Source organism: Xiphophorus maculatus, chromosome 1, assembly GCF_002775205.1.
Source record: "Xiphophorus maculatus strain JP 163 A chromosome 1, X_maculatus-5.0-male, whole genome shotgun sequence".
NCBI lineage: Eukaryota > Metazoa > Chordata > Actinopteri > Cyprinodontiformes > Poeciliidae > Xiphophorus > Xiphophorus maculatus.
In genome coordinates, this window is record NC_036443.1 from 20,676,908 (window position 1) to 20,700,158 (window position 23,251).

Below are 23,251 nucleotides of genomic sequence, written 5' to 3' on the forward strand. Positions count from 1 at the left end.
AGGGAAAAGCACATGTAGCCACCAACCACTATTCCTTGATGTGGTGCCCAGCCATTGTTCAATTTATCATTTATTTATTTTACACGTTTTATACTTTACTAATTCTAAACGTTTGTTCGCAAATTGTTGCAATCCTAGCTCAAATATTAATATTTTAATATTAATATTAATATATAAATATATAGCGACTTGACATAAGTTTCAAGTCGCACTGCCAAGAAAAAAGCTGTATGTTCTTTTATAAAAGGTTTTCTGCACAAGATTAATAGGAACTACACTAAAAGTGAGAGAACTTGTTAATAGTAGCCTAACACCCCAACAAACTGCTTCCTATGGAGACATCATCCCTTAAGCATGATAAGAAATTACTGAAGACTGTAGGCAAAGTACTAAACTTTAATTAAGAATTGGGCTTGAAATCTGAATCTACAACTGCCTAATGCATTAGATCAATTAGATCTGTGACTAAAGGTCCTAAACACGAGTGCAGATGAACCACTATACATCTCTGTTATTGTTTTAGCATGTTAGAGGCGACAAACCAAAAATGGAAAAAATAGGGGGGAGCAGACAAGAAAGGAAGAGATACAAATATAGGTTGGTCATTGTTTTTTTTGCAATGAAAAAAATTCCAGAGGCTCTAAATGACAATGTTTCATTCTCCATATGCAGTTTTATCAAAGGCAAAAATACCACAGCCATTTAAAAAAAACATTTCTGTGGTTTAAGCAAATGTTAGATGAGAGATTGTAGAGACTTGAGGAAGTTGTGGTGGCTCCCACATGGAGAAAAACACTCTTTTTAATCTTTCATCCACTGGGAGCATAATCTGATGAAACACTAAAAATAGATAAAAACATAAAATGCAATAAACATGTTCCTAGAACAGCAACGCAACTTATCTCCACTGTTGGCGTCCAGGCTTAATACATATAAAACCACTGAGTAACCAAGAATCTGAATAGATTAGGCTTCTAAAAGTGAAACAGTTTGAAAAATATGAAGATTGTCTGCATGAGAAACACAAACTAAGTTACAGCTCTTGTAAGTAATGTGTACTAAATAATTAACTAACCATTTCTTGTGCCACAACCTCAGGAACCTCCTTCTCCAAGTCAAATGTGAACTCAATGGCTCCACTCTCCTTGTACTTTCCTTTTAACTTCTTATGGTCCTCCACCCACAGTTTGAGAGCTATGGTGGGTTTTTTCCCATCGTCTTCCTCTGCAAGCTCCACCCTCACACCTGTGTCCTCGGCAAAGAAAGCATGGTTCAGCAGGTCCTTAATGGTATACCTGAAAAAGCAAAAAAAAAGAAGAAAGAAACAAAATAAAACTCAGACTAAACAATTTGGCCTAAGATTTGGTGGCCTGACAATTGGTAACACAATGACAGTAATAAGTCGACAGAAGTATTTTCAGCTATAATATATATATTTTTATTTATTCATATTTATTGAGTTTGTAGCTAGTGATGTTATTTTTATTATGCAAGAGGTAGTACTCTAATGAAATGCAAATCTTACAGTGTTTACATCAGCTTTTTTAAAACAAAAACAGTTTTTTTTTTCTTTTAGGGAAAATTAAAGCTCAAGTTTAATTGATTGATTGATGTTGATAAGAAACTGTAGCAGCCCTCAGCAGAAATTAAACACAGTGAAGACATAACTTAGGTTCACTAAGTAATTGCATTAAAACATTACCGGGTGTTTTCCATTTGAGTTCTGGCAAATGTTCCCAAAAAAAGGCCCACCACATGGTATTCAAGGCTCATTTGGCCTAATTGTAGGGAAACTCATTACATCACAGAACTTTAAGAGACTTTAGAAGGAAGACTACTGTGCTGTTGAAATCTTTAGTGTCAGAGAAACAGCAAAAGTCATTAAATGCATGAGTACCTCTGGCCTTTGTTGGACAAGAAAAAAAAAAAAAATCACTTACCGTTCCTCTTTCTTTTGACATATACACTCGCCAATGATCTCCTTGATTTCAGGATCCACAACCTTGTTGTAGCTGGCTGGCTTTACACCCTGAAAGGAAAGAGACATGAATACAGAGGACATGAAAAGAGATGAAAACGTTTTCCTGATAAAAGCAGAAAGAAAGCTAAAGTGTGTGAAGGTTGTTCCTTTTTTGGGTTTCAACCTGACAGGTCTTGTCATTATACACACCCAGATTGCAACTATAACAAATTCCTAACAGTTCAAATAGACCCATAGATCCTTATTCAAATTCAACAAGAATTTGAATAAGGTCAAATCTGACTTCGTTAAAATCAAACAGGACTGCTGAACTAAGACATTTTACAACACCATATATCACATTTATACTATAACGTATTGGAATTAATCAAGCATTGAATGTGCCAAGAGTAAAATTTATAAGTCAAGTATACACATCTTTTAGATCATCTTTTCATTGGGGAAGTAAAATGTTATCAGTATCGCTTCTGATCAATCGCAAATTAATATCCCACTTTGGTCTGGCACAAGCAGCATCTAGAGACAGCTTCTCTAATGTTTCTCATCTATCAATGGGAGCAGAGAGCCTTTCTGCATTAACTGCATATACAGTAATCATGTCTTAGCTTATCTTGAAATGTTGAGAGCTGAAAAATCAATACCTTTTATCAAATATGGACGTCCATCATGACTAAAGACAACCCCCAAACTAAATGACAATTTGGAGTATGCCACGCCAAGAGATGGACACATTGTTCTATTAAATCATGATGTATGACCACATATGGAATAAAACCGAACAACTTTTAACCTCAATGTGTCTTGTTTTTATGAATCCCAGTTTACACAGCATGAAACTCTTAACAGAAATTACTTAAAAAGTTTGATAAAGTAAAATTACATAACATGTAATAATAATCATAATAGTATCATCTATTATTTTGTAGGGTTGTCACAATAGTAAAAATCCAGACTCGATACTGATACTTAGTAAAATATGTGATACAATTTATAAAACCACTACAACCTTTTTTGAAGTCATACATGACAGTATTTTTATTAGAGTAATTAGGTCAAAGTCAGGTAGAAAGCCTTAAGCACCCAATTAGAAAAAAAAACTATTCAAGAGTCACTTCTCTTTACTGCAAAACAGGAAGTGTTTATTTGTTATGAAAGCATGTACCGCAATGAAATATCATTGGATACTTTGTGCTTCCATTTGCTTTGGATTCTTGTATTCAAAATTGGTTTTTAATGTGGATCCAGAACATGGATCTGGTGCATGCAAATTTTTTTACAGAGTAGACAAGGTTTCTCGTGAATTCTAATGTATTCACCAGCAGCTGTTCAGTTTTTATGTTTCGGGTAATTTAGCACCATATTTTCTTTGATGATCAACTTCAGTCAGGATGGCCCGGTTGTTACTGATTCTAATTACTTTCTGCTTATATAGTCAGCTACAGTATGTGTGCAGCATTTATTTATGTTTACTTGCTTTATATTTAGCTACATGCTAATTCTTTCACTACAGAACAGAGGGGTTGGTCATTTCGTCACTTTTAGTAGCTGATGTAGGCGCCAGCTGATTGAGATTTTTTTGTGTTACATTGTAGCTACAACAGAACAGAGCAATCTGCTGCACCAACTCCATTCCTGAGAAACACCTTGAAGGTGGAACTCAAAGACACAACAATATTGTAAGTTTATTGTCTGGTATATTTAATACTCTTGTTTTTGAGATACAGGAGCCTTACTGACATTTTTAATCTGCTATAAAATTTCACTTTGTCTGTGTCATTCAGTTGGGCAAAACTTCTTCAAATGCTCAGACACTCTCTTCACATATTTGTCATTTTCCTGGAGTTTTAAACTTCCAGAAGCAGCTCCCCAAGTGTTGGTGTGTGTGCAGTACTGCTGTAAGACGCTGTGTTCCCCTGGGAATTTAACAAGTCTTATGTATTGATTTTAATGTAAATTAAAACATTTACATAATTTTTGTAACAATTATATTGAAATATTGATTATTCTGATTCACCTATAACACTGCTTGATATTTGCTGTCAACTGAATCCTTACTGTATTATCTACTAAATTCACAAGAAAGCCACAGACTACACTACATAATCTCAATCAATTTGGTTAGCTTTGTTTCCTCTTACTTTTGAGGGTTCTTTTCTAACTCTCAAAAGTTAGAAAAGAATTCTTGACCACAGGTCCACTTACACTAGTAACTTTACGATAAATCTGGGCAGCATTTTGACACTCTGAGTAGGGATACTCTGAAGTGGCCATCTCTAGCATGCACATGCCAAATGCATAGACATCTACGGCCTCGTCATAGTGCTCTTCGTACATCTCTGGAGCCATGAACTCTGGAGTACCTAGAAAAAGAACGACAAAGTAATCAGACAGAATCATCAATGTCTCCAGCCTTATAGTTAAGTACAATACCCAAATCTCATACCTATGACGCTTTTTGCAAAGGAGGCTGCTTTGAGTGTCGCCAGTCCTAAATCCCCTATCTTGACTGATCCTGTCGGTCCAGTAATGAAGATGTTGTCACATTTGAGGTCTCTGTGGATGATTGGTGGCGTTCTGGTGTGGAGAAAGTGAAGGCCTTTCAGGATCTGTCTGCACCAGCTTCTCAGGACTTTGGGTTTCATGACCTTGAAACGCTTTAGGTAACTAAGAGAAGGAGTGAGAAATTTGTATGAGTGTTTAAGTGTACATGACCATTCATTTCCATGTCTGGTGAAAGAAATCCCATTATGTATACGTACGTTTTTAGTGTTCCTGACGTCATGAGCTCTGTCACTAAAACAATGTACTTCTTTCCTTTTAGAGGAGATTCCCAGAAGTCATAGAAACGAACAATGTTGGGATGCTGTAGACCCTTCAACATCTCTGCTTCCTCTTTAAAGCGCTGGCGTTCAATTTTTGACAACTTACGGTCCTGGAGGAAAAACAAAGCAAAATAACTAATCAATCATTTTGCACAAAAATATTTAAAAAGCTATATATGTTTATATATATAGGTTTTTGAATAAGGAATAAACTGATGAAGCTAAGTAGCCAATGTTTACAATGTGTTTAATCTCAAAATGCACATTCCAGTGAATCATTTGCACTTTTTCTCTTTTGAGAATCACACAGACAGAGCAGTCTTGATTAAATGTTACACATTGTGTTAATAAAGTCATGAACTGAACTGAACTTGGACATTGTTTTAAGATCTAAAACAATAAATGAGTTGCAATAGCTTAAATTTATGTTTTGCAGTTCATTTTACTAATCAGCTTTGATAAGCAGGGGATTGAACCAGTTAAATATGATCAGGTTCTCAATAATATTTCAATTTGGGGGAAGTGGGACATGAAGAATTAATGGAGAGCCACTAAATTAGACAAAATTAACTGTTGCCAACTCAATAATTGGTTGGGGTTCCTTCTGCATAAACTTCAGTAGCAGAGCAGCATGACAAAGAGACAATGATCAAGTGGCTTTGGTAAGTAATAAAGGAAGCCTGTGTTACTTTAAACCAGCCATCAGCTCATCGACATATGACTTTACTGAGATGGACTTGTATGCTTCGGAAAGTACAGTTGTAAAGACAGACACAGTTTCTGTCAGTTCACTTACACATCTACAACCAGAGCCAGAATAAGCTGATGATTAAAGAAAGGAATCTCCATTAGGAGACATTTTGAAACATTATGAGGAATAAAATAACTTTCCCTTAACATTTTCCACATATTTAAAAGTCTTTGAATACTTTTTAACAGCACATCCATCTGCTCTCCAAATTGCCAGATCAAATCTTAAGAAGTATTAAAGAATCTAGATAGTGAAACGTGACAACCCACAGACGCTCTAAGTAGAACAAACTAGACATGGTAGCTGTCACACCCACATCATGCTGCAGTCTTAAAGGTTATTTCACTAATCTTTTCCATCTTTCTCAGCCTGTTTCACATGTGCACTCACTCTCTTAACCATCTTCTGCTCGCATCTCTCCTGCCCCCACTCAGCGGCACATCCCTTCCCTGCACCCTTCACATCAACCACTCCCTTCTTCATCCCCAACCAAGCACTGAAGCATCCTCCAGAATCCCTGTCTCCATTACAGTCACTGCATTTCTCTGCAGGGAGGATTTTGACAGTACTTTGCTTGCGTTGTGCATTTCCTTCAAAAATAAACAAAATCACCTTGCATAACAGAGACGCAATCACTGAGGGAAAGCCAGACCCCCCACACCAGACAAAGATCAGCGACAATGACACCGGAATGAAACCCAGTCGAGTTAATTATTCAAGTAACATTAGCTCGTCTAAAACAGAAAAAATAAGATCACATCAGTCTGCACAACCTAAAATTAACTGTGAAGATGAACTGCGATAGGAATTGAGTGGTATGATGGTAAAGCATAGAGTATGTGTGAGAGAATGTGGCATATCATGTTTTGTGTGCGAGTGTGTGGGGGGTGGTGATTTTCACTGCACTCTTCTGAAGCCCCATGAATTATTCAGTTCTGCAGAGAACTCTTTCTGTCGAGGCAAGCTGAGCAAAAGAGGGCTGGGTTATCCCAAAGCGCTCTTTCCTTCCACAGGAACATCATACAGCGTAAGGTTTATCTGAGACATGTCTTAAAGGGCCAACGATAAAGAATGTAAAACACAGCTTGAAGCATGATTAACCCATGAGAAATGCAGCTTTGATCCTTTAAGGCAATACCCTCCTTCTTGTCTCCTGGTCCCTCGCCTCCCCTCCTAGTCTCACCGCTCATCTCCCAGGAATCACGCTGCTTTAAATAACGGCAGATTCAGAGCAGAGCGCTTCCCGAGTCCCATTCACACTCTCCTCACACCCCTGCATTTGCTTCCTCACTTCTATTTCCCTCTTAGCAGACACTGGGGCTACTCCATTATTCAGAAGCCACATGCACCGTGAGCTCAGAGGTGTTGCTCACTGCATGTCGAAAAATACAAATACATCTCCAGATTGCTGTCATGAAAACCATCAGATAAAGTGGCTTATATAAAAGGCGACATTGTTTTATTGCTACTCAAAGTCATGTAGGGTTACTAAAAGTAGAGCTGCAGACATTATATTGTGTTTAAGCAGGAAGTGTTTTACCTTATAGTGTTTGTGTTTACGTATTATTACCAAGAATGTTTTATGCTACAGGACAAACTACACAGGTTCAGATTACAATACCAGTATTTAGCAACAGAGACGAGGTTAAACACACAAAAATGAGCTGCATATAGGGGGAAAAAAGGGTGACACCAAGAGAAAACAATCCCCAAAACTGCGCTTTGTACTGCTGACACACACTACGCTTGTGTGTTCAGCTCTATTAGTTTGACACCTCTGTTAGAAAGAATTATAAGTCCAAATGGGATAAATTTTAGATTAATCTGTGCTGAAAGTAAATGTTTGGCCTAATATCAAACATTTATTATGTTTGATATTAGGCCAAACATAATATCAAACATAATAAATGTTTGATATTATGTTTGATAATAATATGAAACATAATATCATATGGCCATTTCTATATTGCCTTTACTGCACAAATATTAAAATAGATAGAAACTTTTTAAACTACTTTGAACTGCACTCACAAACTGAGTTCACGGTACTGTTCGATAACTAGGATCAATTGGAATGTATGTATGACTGAATTTAAATAATTTTTTGCAATGTTTCTCAAGATGACATTTGTGGTGGAATGGCACAGTATAAATAAACTGAATTGAAACATTGTAAAAAAAAATAAAAATAAAAATAAGAGGTGTATAATGTAAAAAAGGAATTTCCTAATTGCTCTACATAAACTGACCTGCTATTGACAGTTTAAAAACAAAACACCTAAATTGCTTTAAAGAGAGGTGACCGCACATTAGCGGTGAAATTGCTTCTCTAAATATAATAATTGTAGTTACCCTTTTTTACTTTGATAACAAAGGTAAAGCATGTTCTGATAAACATCACCATCCAAGTTGGTGTTTAGCAGCGGACCCACCTTTAATGTTTCTCAGGGGTTTAAAAAAAAGTGACCATTTAGAGTCATATCCATTTTCTATTGAACTGCTCTTTCAGAATGAGCTGACAAAAAATTCTCAGTATTGTTCAAAACTATTATACTTAGGCCGTAACTAGACCTCTCTGGATCCAGAGTTATTGTCTTCTTAAGGTCCAAAAAGCATTTCTTTTTCAGTAACCTTTACTGGAGGACAGATATTCTTGTTTTATGCAATGATGATCTAGCTCCATATAATCTGGTGTACTGTTAAGAGTCTTTATCGCATTAAAGGATGATGAGGAAGGGTACAATGGGATTCTGGGAATCTTAATTATTTTAATTATCTTTTTGTTCTAATGGATTTCTATATGTAAAAAGAAAAAAAAGAAATCTGAGCATTGCTAAAAGTCTAATACCATGTTTCATTCTAGATTAAGGTTTTAACAGTTATAATCAACTCATGTTTTCTGTTTTACAGAATAAACTGAATAAACTGTGAGATAAAGTGTTTCAAAAGAAATGGATTCATGCCAAAGGGTGCAGAAAGGCACATGGGTCAGCATGAGATTAAGAAAGACATAAGTGACATTTTTGGAAAAAAAAAAAGATGTCCAGCCCCGAGTTGAAGGGCTTGAGGTCGGTCTAGGTCACAGTGAGTCATGTTCATCTTGTCTGATATTGTAATGGACACAGAGTAAGCCAACCACTGGCTCAGTAGAGGATTGATTTGCATTGCATTCTATACATGCAGACCAATGATGGTCACTTGTGCTGATTTGATTGTGGGAGACCAAAATTGATTGATGTGGAGAGTAGATCTCCCCAACTGTTCAGCCGTACTCAGTTGAGCGATGGCGTCTCTTAAGTTCAATTATTAAAAAATAAAAAATTCAGATCGCTGGGAGAGGGAGTTCCAGTTACTTTAATGGACAACCAAACAAACCCAGGAAAACTCTTATAAATTATTCCTGTGTCTGGAAAAAAAAAAGTCAGTGCATATATACACAGAACTTGGTGGTGATCTATCTATGCCAGAACTTCTCTCTTTAACACAATATCTGTTTCCCAGATTAGCAAGCCAGCAATTTGACTGCATATCTTCAAATAAACCTGAAAAGAAATAAGGTAGATGGCTTAAGATACATCTACAGTATAGCTAAAAGTCCTATAGCTATGAATACTTACACAACCTCATATGGATAAAGTCCACAAGTTTTATTGCAATATTTAAATATACGAGATCTGAGACACTGATTTGTTAGGAGTTCCAACAAAGCTCTCCAGAGCTCTAATTATGTCAGAGACACTATGTACCTATTTGATTAATCCTTCTACACAACTTTCTGTTCCAGAACAAGCTTTTCACAGAATATGTGAACTGATCTGGACCACATCATTAACAAGCAGATTAACAAAACCTGGAAGCCTGGATTAAATAATGTTAGCGTGACAGGGATTTTTCAACTTCTCATTCTGTTCTACTTTAAATATGGAAAAACACAAAGGAAGAACATTGAATGTTTGCTTAAGTAGCTTAAGAAAATCATTTCCTCACTCAATGTAGTATATTTTTTTTAATCACCTTGTGAAGGAGTCGTAGTTGCACTGAACAAATGGCTGTGAAAGCACCTTAACTCTGCAATGAAATACTCATAACAATGTGATGCTTTATTGATCCATTTGCAATCTGGTCTCTTTACTGGAGGTCAGAGTGCTGGAAAAAGACATTGCTACATCTTATTCAGTTTGTTAACTGCGGATGTTTTCCTTGATGGAAAACAAAACCTGCTTACACGGCTGAATGTGTGTATGATAATTTGCTTAGCCACAGCTACTCCCCATGTTTAACAGGTGACTGCTGCATTGCACTGTAACAGAAGCTGACGCAGGGCGAGCCTTGAGCCAGCAGACTGCCAGCAGATGAATTGTGTCCGATTGTACTTGAATGCAGGAGGCTTTTAACCAGCAGATGTGCCTGCAGCTATTACACCTGTTTAAGTTCTACAGCAAAGGCTGTGCAAGGCACATTCAGGGTGGCAGCCGAGCATCTTCACAAAGAGAAATACCGCAAGAGGGCTAAATATGTATCACATATGCTCACCAAGAATAAACCAACTACAGCAACATCATCAATACAATAAGAGAAAAACAATATATAAGCCACCATAATGACTGCTTTTCAGTTAAAGATTTCAATTCATGAGCTAACAAAAACACTGACACAAATACAAGTAGATCATACAAGAAAAAAAAAAATGAGCCAGCTTAAAAATGGACAACGTACCAATGTGTGGCGTGGGTGTGCTAAAGAAAGAGAGTTTGGCATACAGTTACGAACACACTCTCTGGAGCTAGACATTGCACCCGTTTGACATTTTGAATCTTTGCACTTATGTTTGCTTTTCTGGATACAAAAGGTGCCGTCTGTAGTAGGACGTTTCAGGACCAGCAAGACATTTTATTCCCACTTTGACAACTGAGAATTTAAGGTAATGTTCTGTGTTCTACCCATAGTCTACTGTAACAAAATGTGTCTGTGTGGATAAAATAAATATCTACCAGCAAAAAAGGCAACTTTTTTGGCTGGTAGAAATAATTTGGTTTAATCAGAGCTTATGATAGAGAAGTATTTCTTTTGAAGGATCTTTAAAAAAAAAAGTCTACAATTTGGTTCCTGCTTATCTCCTTTATAGGAATACGGGGACAGTTATATTTCCACAGTCCAGTTAACATTTTAAACTTCACCATTTTCCCCTTCTTTGAGGTCATGCCTTGATAATCATTGAGTGTTTGCATGGCTTCCTGTATTTCTATATGCCGCTTTCACACAAACGGTTTGGTTTTTTTTGGGGAGAAAAAAACAAAGAAAGTTTTTTTCCCAAATTGGAGGTTTTTAAGAAACTGATTTGGTTGACTAGCTATACAGAGAAAGCGAAAGAGATCTACACATGTTGACCGTTTATTGTTTTTTCAAGACACCAAATCAGTAGAGCAATTTCTATTGTTTATTTCCAATCTGTTTCACTTTGTCCCAACTTCGCTTACATTAAACTTCAAATGTGAGCTAATGACGGTAAAACCTAAGAGGAAAAGGTGAAACAGTGCCATTGAAGTCATGAGCTGAATATGTTGAAAATATGTTGCAAAAATATTAGAGGCCTAAATTAGAGAAAAGGAAACATACGTTTGGGTTTTCAGCAGAGCGTGAGACGCGACAGCTGGTGGTGACATCCTCAACACACACCCAGCATCAAGCTGAAAGGCAGCACAGGCACTCAGACCTACTGTAAAAATCACTGGCTAGGAAATACAATTAGCTATGGTGTTGTCATACACACAGTGGCAGTTTCACCTGACTTGAGACAAATATTTACAAATGCTTGATTCTCATAAAAGTCGAAAGCCTCAGTAAGCTAGCACAGGCAGGTAAAAGCAGAAAGTGAGGATTAGGAGCTTTTAATTTTACAGGTAAACCATCATATAAAGGGCTCATAAAATGTGAGGAGTGTTTATGTGAAAATGCCCCAAGCTCAACTCGGCGACCTGGTTGACCTCCTTTCAAATTATGCAATCATTTATTAAATGGTAAGCGATCAACACCTTCCACGGTTTTGATCAATTATGATATCTGGACACAACTAAACATCACACAAGCAGAAACCAATAAGATGACTTCTGATATTTAAAATGGGTTCAATTCATTTTATTCATAGAAACACCTGATGTTTTTTTCAGTTGTTTTCAAACAAATACAATTAATGAGTTAGAAAAGAACCTGCATTACTACAAATGTCACCAACCTTTGATATGCTTCTAGACCAAACAAAATTAAGGAAGCTCTCATTTAACAACTTGTTTTTAATAACTTGATAAATCATAAAAAATGGATGGATGAATGAACAGATATTTCAACACTACCTCTGGAGGGTCCTTACCCTTAACCCATGCATCAGTACTGCAGGGACCAGGTAGTAAACAAATATAGCTGTAGGACTCTGAAGTAAAACCCTCTACCACAACTACTGAAAATAAATTTGGATAAGCCTGCCTTCTATGAAACTGTTCCACTTCAACAATTCAAGAAGGATTTGTTTCTACATAAACCTGCAGGAAATCTCTGCCACAGCTTTTAAAATGGTATCCATCACCACTTCAGAAGGCTGGTTGTTACTGAGAAGTCACAGCATGTAGAAAGCTACGAAGGTTTAGATGTCAACCATGTGAGTAAGCAGCAATTATGTGAAACCAACAGTTAATATACATGTTGATCTGGAACTGTTTAACAGTCAATGCGTTCCAGAGCCAAAATGAATAAACGCAAACATACCCACACTCCAGCCAGCCTTGTAGGAAGGCCTTTTCAAGCAGGATGGCAGGCTATTTTTGCTTTCATCTTTTCACTGGAACTCAACTTCCAGGGACTTCAGATCTGAGAGGAAACTCATAATAGTGAAGGAATCTTCAGGTTACATCACACCTGCCTCGAGGACTAAAACCAGTAGGTACTTCCTCTGATGAGAAATTGTACTGGTGTTTCCTTGTTCACAGGAAGCTTCTATGAAATCTATTAAGTAAGTAATTTTAACAAGAATTTTAAAATTCCCCTTCCAACTAAAAAACCCAAGATGTTGAGGGACATGTATAGATGCTTATGGAAACATATCAGAATTGCACAAGATTAAGAAAACATGTGACGTAAAATAACATTGGTGAATGTTGTGAAACTTGTGTTAAAAAGTAAAATGTTTTTTATTTTCCTTTAAGTTCACAGCAAGCAATATTGATGAAGCTGCTGGAAAAATAAAATAAAATGAATTATTTTCATCTTGGCAACAAGAGTTTATAGAAAAGAAATGAAAATGGTCAGTGTCTACTGTTCTGGCAAAGAAATAATTCAGTTCTAGCTTCTTAATGACATAACCACCTCACCAAGTCTTTTCCTTCTAAAACCTATAATGCTGCATTACATACATTCAGCTATTATAAAGTGCCTAAATGCATGGCACTTAAATGAATAGCCAACATTAATTGCAGTCTAGGCAGTTCCTCACAATATGAATACTGCATACAGTGGTACTGTGATAAGAATACACTCAGTTTATTATACAGCCCTAATTCACACACAGACATAAATAAGTATATAATTGAGAGCTAACAACTATTTTCAATCCAGCTTTACTGTAATATTTATGCACAGCAATCATTAAAAAAATAAATTATATTAGCAGTACAATATATGTAATCAGAATCATCACTGCAATATCAACGTGTGGATTAGCTTGCCTGCAATGAACTGTTTGAATGTAGTTTTTGTTAGGTTATGGCTTTCCAGGCACCAGGCATTGAAACTGTTTTTCCAACAGTGCACTGAGCCATTTGGATGGAGCTTCATGGTGAACAATGAGCCTTTTATTTCCCACAACTAATTTAGAGCTTGGAGATCAAGCAGCTTTCAAAAAGTAGTATCATGTTGTCCTAAAACTGTGCCCTAATTATGAGCCCATATTATATTGTACAGAAAATGTATTTTTTAATATACATTTAAAAAAGTGCAATATGCAAATTATCATTTATTTATATTCAATGATTTACATCTAAATCAATTAACATAGAAAATCAAAAGATAAAAATATAAATACCCGTATCCTAAATATTAATTGATGTTATAGTGGGGAGATTTCAGGATTCCACTAAAATAAAAGAGGAGGACATATTATGCAACCAAACCGTAAGCGCTACAGTTACAGCAAATGCTCTACATTGCTATTCTAAATATACAAGGAGAGACAAAAATATTCAATATTTTCTAAAATTAAAGGTATTAATATACGTTTAAAAATTACTGTTTCATATGGCAAAAACAGAGTTAAAAAGACAGGAATGCTCAAGCGGAGGCCTTTTTGTCATTACATAAACAACTCAGTATATGGAGGTCAAGCAGATTGTATTGAAATTGTTAATTGTTTTTCCTCCAAGAACATAATCAAGTGGTCTGAACAGGAAAAAAACTTGCAACAGGTTTGTTCACACAAACAACCAGCTCAATTCCAGAAAGGATAATTACTCTTAATGAGCTGTAGTCAGACTTCCTATTACAGGGAGATGAAACAGAGGGGTCAGTGGTTATTTAACATTGTGTGCAAGTTGAAAAAAAGTTTGATAGATTTGCCATTCAAGGTAAAACAATGAGCAACACAAGTTGTAAGATACAGTAAAAACCTCTGGTAAATTTTAGCTATCCAATAAAACAGACATGCATTTGACCTTAACTGATCCAAAAATAACGGAAATTATTATTCAATGTTCAATTCAAATCACCTTTTTTTAAAATATATATATAAAGAGGAAATGTAAGCAATCAACATCTCACCTTTAAAAGACTGTTTACAAGGTGAGTGAAACTAAAAACCTTTTATAAAAAGCTCCTTAAAAAAGGGAAGACGAAATCTAAACCTACTTGTAAAAAAATAATCAAGAGTGTCATTTGTAATTTGGTAAACCTGAGATATTGCTAATGGAAAGTCCACACAGAAGTAATTTATATATTGACCAGTAACATAAGGTAGTCAGTACAGCAGTTAAGATTAAGGTCATAAACGACCAAACAAAACATTATAAAACCTAACAAGTACAGCAGCACGGAGAACATGGAATATGCAATAATACATAACTCAGCAGTCTTAATGTTTTTTACTCAATAGATTCTCTGGTTACTGCAAAAAACAAAACAAACAAATAAAAAAAAATTAAAAAACAGTGTAAACATTTCACCAGCATGCCATATTTGGCTACTTCTGTTTGGGCAATGAAACAACCTTGTTGTGGTTTCTTAATGACTTTACCGGAACATCTCAACATCCTTCTAAACATTTTCTGCCAGATTAAACGGGCACCACCAAATTGGTTCCTTACACATAGAGCCTGAATCTGTAATAGTTATGTAATTAGCAAATATATTTTTAATTTGTAACAGTGAACACGGATAGAGCAAAAATAATAAATCTGCTACACATTGTCCAGTACAACTAAACTGATCTATCGCAGTCGTCCAATAATGCAAAAATTACTTCTTCTCTCATCACTTCTCATGCCTGATAACAACCTTCACTACTGATGACACTTCTAATCTGGGAAATAAAATATTCACAGCCAAAATTAAATGTTTGTGTGTTCAACTAGCAGGGGATGAAATATTCCCAAAAGGTAAAAAAGGAAAAAGTCAGTCATAAAAACAAAAGGTATTTCACCCTTTCCTTTATTTTTGATATTCCAAAAGAGTCAATTGTTAATGCGAATTCCGCATTAAAACAACATATCATTTAAACACTGTGCTGAATCCATGTCTCAGTAATGTTTAACAGACAGAAAAAACATTTTCAGTGTTTTTAAGTGGCAAATTTTCCATTATCCCTGTTGGAGCAACACATCAGGCAAGATTGCTGTGGTTTCCAACAGGTTTGTCCCTAAACTCTGGTTGGCTGAGTGACACAGGAGCTCAAGCATGTCTGAACATGGGAGATTCTGAAATGGCACTAGCTACAGTCACCAAGTCTGATCTACATTGATCTCCTGCTGCCTTGTCTGTAAACAAATAGACACCTGGTTAAACTTTTGCTTTGGAGTACCTATGGATGAGTTGGAGTTGTTAGATATGTTCACAGGAAACTATATACTCCTCTACACAACTCAGAGTTATTTGTCAAAAAAATATCTTACACTGACTGAATCGTGTAAAGGATCCATGTTGTGTTGTAATCAAGACATATGTATGTGTTGTCTTTTTCTGACCATTCTCTGCAAACCTTAGAGATGGAGGTACAGAAATCCCAGTAAAACAATATTTTTTTAAATACTCAGACAATGTCTGCAACAGCAATTATTTAACATCTAAAATATTTTTTCTTTCCCATTCTCTTGCTCGGTTTGAACTTCAGCAAGTCATCTAAATGTCTAAATTCACTCAGTTTCTGCCATATGACTGACTGAGACTTTGTGTTTCCAAATGCCCAATAAAATGGCTGGTAAGTGTCATTTAATTGTTGTTTATACTGTCGCTTTATGCAACCTACACTTCTCTTTCACATTTGGTTCTGCAACTGTGAAAATTTACAGTTACATCACAAGCTGCACAGTTCTTTAATGCTTTGGCTTTAAGAATATTTTCTGACAGATAAAAAGTCTCCCATTTAAGCTGTTTGTGCAAGATACAGAAAATCAGCAGAAAACATTTTTCAAAAAGAAAAAATAAATAAAGCTGCACTGTGTAGACAGACCTTTAATCTGATCTCAGGTAACAGTGAAATCAAGAACTTGTAATCAAGATATACCAAGCCAATCTTGAGGTCAAGGCTTTTGTTTACGTGCCACAACAGTGCCAAACCATCCAAGGCAGACAGTCAGATATCTCCATCATGGCATCTTCAACAGCTCCTCATTTACAAGCCAAGAATCTGATTGATTCTGAATGAAAACAAGCTTCCAGCCAAAAACCAGAGAAATGTCAGCAGAGTCAGAGGTAAACTGTGTCTGGAAGAGTGCACATAGCGTTCAACACCGAGATAAAAATCTACATGCGGAGTCCCAACTGGCAGAAGCAGGAAGTTCTTAAGGTTTTAAACAAATTCCAGTGAGCAACGACGGAATAAGGAAAGGCAAACAGCAGCATAGGAAATGTTTATTCAGAACAATTGGAGACTCTTGCATCCTCCTTGCAGATTAACATCACAGCTTGTGTCAAGGCCATCTGTGTTACATAAAGGACTGGCACAAAAACAGTGTGCCTCTCCTCTCCTCATCTCAAGGAAAGGAAGACATGGGCATGTATCAAAGGGTGTTCAAAGTAAAATAATATAAAATGTAGAATACCATAGTAGACTTAAATTTCTAAACCTGAAAGCCTAATTTCTTCTAATAAGGCTGGGAAAGGTAAAACTGCCATTGTCAAAACCTTTCAAGAAACATGCATGACAGGAATGATATTTTCATTGGGAGTTGACTTCTTGACTTGTTGATGCTTGTGCTTAAAAAGGTTGTTGAATGTGACCAAGATGTGGAGATATTGTGGGGAATGTGGGTTGTTCTTGGCTCAGACAACTAGTCTCTACATAGACTTAATGGGCTACCAAAAGATCTTCAGATGACAGCTGTGAGCCAGATACCATAAAGGACAGTAATAAATCAAAACACACTAATTTCAGGTCTCAAAATATGGTTTCTATGTAAACAAACACACAATGAAGAGTATATAAAATACAGACCTAAACTAAAACCCTACATTCAAAGCAATGAAGCACAACTCTGCATTAGCAAGATTATGATGAACCAGAAAACATTAAATCTTACTCATCTTTGAATTTTCAATGTGTGCAATATCATAATTGTAATGGTGTGCTTGGATACAATATTTGTAGTCATAGGAATATGCAAGATGCCATTTAAGTTTGATGTTTACCAAACAACATAAAAAACTTTGCAAATACAATTTTGGCATAGCTGATTTGTAAGTATGCCTTTATTTTATTTGTGTCTTTTTGTGTGTATTTTTGTATGTGCAATGTATTTAAGTGTTCTCCATTAGTGATTTTGTTTGATGTACTTAGTGTTCTCTTTGTATTTTTTCTTGATTCTTGTAAAGCACCTTTGAATGTTTAGGAAAGTGCAGTAAAAATAAATTGTATTATTACTATTACAATTATTTTAGAATTTCTTTCAACTTATGCAGACTTACATAGGTTTCAAAGGCTGAAACAACGTGCTTAGGAAGGACGAGTAAAAACAACAGGAAAAGGAAGAGCACCAGCAGCAACATCACACTGGCAGGTATGAACTGACGCATGGTTGAAATGCACCTTGTATATCTCATACCTGAAGAAGTCGGGAATGTGACAACCATACTGCAAACGTTCAAAATGGTGAAGAAGCAAAATGGCCAGCACTCGGTAATGCCAGAAAAAGCAGCATTGAGCAAACAAAAACAGGTAAAGTCAGCTTAGGAATGCTTTTTATTTAAAGACGCATCAAAAACACAAATGCATTGAATGCATCCAGAGATTGGGGAACTGTATTGTATTACACATGCAACAATTAAGTAAAATAAATTGTTTTTATAAACTCAATGATTTCACTAATGATGAAATCACAATAGTGAACAAAAATATCATGTCTATATATTGTTTATGAAACTATCATCCCTAAGCCAAATACATTTCTTGTTGAAATTAAAATCATAAAGACATATCTATTATTATAGGAGGTTAGAATACAGGGGCAATGAACCCTGAAAATTGCAGTTCACTATCCTAATCTTAAAGGTAAACCTAACACCTCTTTTCAGGTACAGATGAGTCTCCATGATTAATTAGCAAAGTTTAGGCTCACTTTTCAAGCGCTTTTGTGTCAAACCCACTGGCAGAGAGGCATTTAGTGTACAAAGACCACATCATGGCAAACACTATCAAAACACAAATCCCCTCACGGCATGGGGCAACGTCGCTGACCTCCAGACCAAAACATCCACCATAAATCTTGCTGTCCAAGTGCTGACACTTCTTTGAAGAGCTACTGGACTGCAGGTTTGTGATCCCGACACCACCCCTGGTGCAGAAGGACTGCACACTGCGGAATTTCCTCCCAATACAGCGAGTGCTTACAGACGGGAAAAAATAAATTACGCTTTCGAGAAGTCCTGCCAAGCCATGATCTCTTTTCTGCGATAAGTATTTCCTGACTTTAAAACGCTGACAGAATTTGCAGTGATTACTCTGCTGCAGCCACAGTGCTGGCTTCAGTTACCACAATACAACGCAGTTATAAGGAGACAGCTGAAGACGTTTCCCCTGATCCATTTGATCAAATTAAACCGGTACAACATAGACCTCAGACTGGACTCACTCCGACAATTGACATTTTACCAAGGAGTTTTACACAAGCACAGATCAATGGGGCAGCAGAGTATTTCATGTTAAGGATGTGGCTTTATGTCTTATGTCTGTTGTGTAGGGTCAAGAAGAGACCCTACACAACAGGAGTTCTGGTTATGCAATCTCTGCATGGTGGACCTGCATGGTTTGACAGCCTCTCAAGCTGTGATTCAAGTCATATTTTCTTTGTAATTTAATGTGCAAACTCTGCTTCTGATTTTACCAACTGAGTGGGTCTACTGTGAAAAGAACATTTAATCCAATCCAAATTAAGGGAAGTCCAAAAAAGCAACAGTAAAAAAATTACAAATTTGCATCTTTTAGAACATTTGTATATTTTCAAATCGATTCTTTCCATAGATTTTTCTTATGTAGTTTTTGTTAGAAAAAGAACTATAAAAATTGTATACAATTTGAATAAAATGAATTTCAGAGATTATTAAGACTCAATGACTACATCTAAGATAAATTTCTTTCAACTTATTAAAGGTTGGCTGTTGTATCTGGAGATATATTGTAGATTACAGGAAGATGTGATGGTCATTTTGACGGTCAGAACTTCCTCCACAGCCTAAAACGTATCCATATCTCTCACAACACCAAAAAGAATAGTTACCTACTAAACTACTTATCAAGAACTGCCAGGTAGTTAAAATTTACCAACCAGAGTTACATAACACAAAGGTCTTGTTTTAGACTTCGGTTTCCCTTCCAAGTAAAATCTCAAAAGCAAGGTTTCAATGTAGAGTTAATGATCTACACAGCAAATGGAAGAAAATACCAGAAGTTTATAAAATATCTTTACAATTTTTGTTGCTCATCCAATAACTACAAAAATACTACCTTGTATATAAGAAATCGCTAGTGTCAATATCAAACAATGTAAAATAAGAGGTATAATACACTAGTAAAAACAGTTGGTGCAGATGGTTGATGTAAAATATGAAAATGGGAAAATTGTATTATGTTGCATTAGTTACTTTTCTGTAACTGAAGAAGAAGCTCATACAAATGCAAAATGACAGTTATCAAGCAAAATAGGCAATAGGCAAGTATGCAAAACTTGTGGCAGGTCTAAAGACCACAGTACTTCTTAAAAACTGGACAGCCACTCTTGAGCGTCTGTTAGTAAATGTGTCAAAAGGGGGAAAAAGCAGCAAACTGCTTCCTGTTCAACTTTGTATCAACACGTGAACCAAACAGCTGCTCTGTTTGTCAGCTTCAGGAAGACACATAAACACTCAAATTCAGTCAGCATGATGCTATGTCACTCATCCCTATCTTTAGAGTCTCGCTGAATGATCAAATGCCATACTGCATCACAACAATGCAGTCACACACAACAGGTTTGGCTTGCACACTTCCTTGTAGCTGCTGTAGCATGTTTTATCTCCTCAGTCACAGCGCTGATGCCACTAGCTGCTGCACAGTTCCCAGCAGGCCACAGCGCACCTCAGCTGCTGCGTGTCTATCCACCTCCTGTTGCACGGAGGGAGGGATTTAGGGCGTAGAACCAGTCACAACATGCAAGTCCAGCACTGTCCACTCCAGTAACTGCTCTGTGGTGTCACAGAGTTGCCTTGGGAAACTGTAATGGCTAAAAATGAAGGTTGATGGAATATGATTTGAATTAATCCTCAGCAATTTAGTAAGATTGTAGAAAATAAACCCTGTAGAGGTTTGCTGTCTTTAAGGGGTCAGTCATGCCTACTACAGTCCCCAATAAGCCTCCTGGGAGATTGAAGGACAGAGAGATAATCCCTGTTACAGTCTCCAAAGGACTGTAAAAGGTATTAATAATTAGTTAATACCTTTGTAAAGCATTAAGCTGGGGATTTTCCCCATTTGTGTAAATGAAAAACATAAAAGTTTTAAGTGAATATTCAAAACTTATCAAGTTTTTTAACCTAATTTTTAAAAACATTTAAGATTCATTTTTATTTCTTCCTAAAGATATATTTATTTTTAATGTATCTTTAATATAGTTCTGTTTAGTATGATGAACAAAGTAAATAATAAACAAATAAAGTGAAAAAAAATTAAGAATTTTTCACTTTGTCACCTCTGATCAGCAAATTATGTTGTAAAAAAAAAAACAGTCCGATTTGTTTTTCCAAATCATTAAATGTATAAAATGTAATTTTTAAAAATCCCACCACTTCCAGTCTATAAGCACATCACATATTTAAGCCTAATAAAATTTAGTGTTAATGGATAAATGGAGGTGCCATTCTATAGGGAAAACTCCCACAACAAAGAGAAATAAATATTTCAAAACCATCAAAATCATAAACATTTTCATACTGGAATTTTCAAAATTTGCTGATTGATTTATGGATGGATCATATATTAATATTTTCCTGTTTTTTACCCAAACTTAACCAGTTCAGGAAAATACCCGATTCAACTTTTCTAGACTGCTTAAGAAACCTGTAAAGACCTGTAAAAAGTTCAAATATAGAGAAACGAAAACTTTCTAAAAATAAAGACCTGTTTTTTTTTTTTTTTTACATTCTTTACAAGACCTACAGAACATATGAATAAAATTAACATTTGTGTTCCTTTACCTGCAGCTCACACCAGGCCACCTCCACCCAGGTGTCGGTATCCAGGCCTTTGTAGACCGTTTTGAAAGACCCTCTCCCGAGCTCGATGTCAAATTTAAGGAACCTTCCTCCTGGAGATGTGGAGACCGCTTTCATCTCTGCTTCCTCTTCATTTTCCTCACTCACTGCCTTAGTAGCAACTTTACCGCCATCACTGCAAGTAACATTCAAAGCATGTCCAACTCTCTCCTTGTCCTCATCCGCACTGGTGCTCTCTGTTGCGCTGTCTTTTTGCCCACACTGGCTTTCAGTGCTGGAGCTCTCTTGAACCCCACAGCTAGTCCCTCGTGTCCTGTCCACAATTGATCTCAAGTTTATGTTCAGGATTTTGCTCTGGTTTTCAGTTTCGGGGGCTTCGTAGGATTGCTCATCCGTGTCTGAAAACCACAGACTTCTCCTGATGAATCTCTGATGCCCATTCCTCTGGTAAACGGAAGAAGGATCACTTCCACCTCTCACTAGAGAGTCCTCAAGATTCACATTTGAATCACCCATGAGCCCATGCGTATTTATGGCGAGATTACATTGAGAATTGGGTACAGATGAATGCTTGGGCTCTTGGAGAGTCCCACAGCTAGCCTCCGGCTCCATGGTGACTTAAAAAGTTCAGTCACTTTGGTTTCCAGGTTCTTCCAGGCATGGCTTCAATTTCCAAATGCAGATCTTTTTTTGCAGATGAATACCTGCAGCGCCCACCCGGTGACGCAGTTTGTCAGCAGAGGCCCTAAACAGCGCTGGGATGGATGACACAGGCGAGATTTCATCAGATAAAGAGCTGCAAAAGAAATACTGACAGTGAAGTAAAAATATTTTATATATATATATATAAACCAACTAAAGAAAATTAACCCATCTCCTGCATTTTAGCTTAAAAAACCCACTCGAGACAGAGTCTGCAGGTGTGATTCAAAAATATAAGCAAATTATTTAAACAAAACCATGTTGTTTGCAGAGGCCATCTTCGTTCAGGTGCAGCAAAAACTAGCAAGCTACAACTTAAGTTTAACGAAGCTAACCGTTTACACGCTCTGAATGTACTCACCCCACGCATCATATGAACCCCCTGAACCAACACAAGCAAATATGTACGCGAAAACTAAATAGCTTACCTCTTTAGGAAGAAAAAGAAAACGCTGAAAGGCGAACACAGCACCGGGACTACACCTTACACAGCCGTCCGAACCGAACCTGTCAGGTCCGCAGTTAGAAAAACCTCGCTAACGTTAGCCGACTGTCCACGGCGAGAGGAGGGTGGACTTTCTGAACGCCCTATCTCAATATTAAGCCCATTTTCACGCACGGGAGTCACACCGAAACACCAGCAGATCCAGATTCAGTCCGGGCAGCACATTCCCTCCCCACTGCCGAGGGTGGAAAAATGACGAATGTGTTGTATTTATCAAATGACAAGTCCTCGCATCCCTTAATATTTGGAGACCGACTGTTTCTCTGTAGCTGCTGCACGCTGAGGCTGTGGGTGAATTAACACGCAGCTCGGTTCACGCCACGGGATTTTTTCAGCTCTTCTGTAATCTCCCCGGCAGGTAATTTTAAACACGCAACTGTATTCCCCTGTCATCGCCTCTGTTCAACGTTGGGTTCATGCGCTGCTGAGGCAGTAAAAATGTGTTTCCCATTCACTTTGCTTGGCTCCACGCCCCTAGTAACGACCGCAGGGACGGTCCAATCACGCAGCACGCTGGGACTACCACAGAGACAGCCGACTCATCACATTGTTGC

At 36.9% G+C, this 23,251-nt stretch overlaps 1 protein-coding gene across 8 annotated transcripts in view; it reads right to left on the reverse strand.

The window, feature by feature from the left end:
• LOC102218378 (serine/threonine-protein kinase WNK2-like) overlaps window positions 1–23,156 on the reverse strand; it is a 49,205-nt gene extending 26,049 nt beyond the window's left edge. For 7 of the 8 annotated variants that reach the window (XM_023351975.1, XM_023352218.1, XM_023352167.1 and 4 more), the window contains exons 1-7: window positions 22,621–23,156; window positions 21,473–22,286; window positions 4,741–4,913; window positions 4,425–4,645; window positions 4,184–4,341; window positions 1,941–2,029; window positions 1,076–1,295 (exon numbers count right to left, since the gene is read on the reverse strand). In XM_023351975.1, the coding sequence (XP_023207743.1) occupies window positions 1,076–1,295; window positions 1,941–2,029; window positions 4,184–4,341; window positions 4,425–4,645; window positions 4,741–4,913; window positions 21,473–22,102 (1,491 nt within the window). In that variant the 5' untranslated portion in view covers window positions 22,103–22,286; window positions 22,621–23,156. The remainder of the gene's footprint in view (window positions 1–1,075; window positions 1,296–1,940; window positions 2,030–4,183; window positions 4,342–4,424; window positions 4,646–4,740; window positions 4,914–21,472; window positions 22,287–22,620) is intronic. The other variant, XM_023351918.1, reaches the window with a different exon arrangement.
• Window positions 23,157–23,251: the final 95 nt, after the last annotated feature.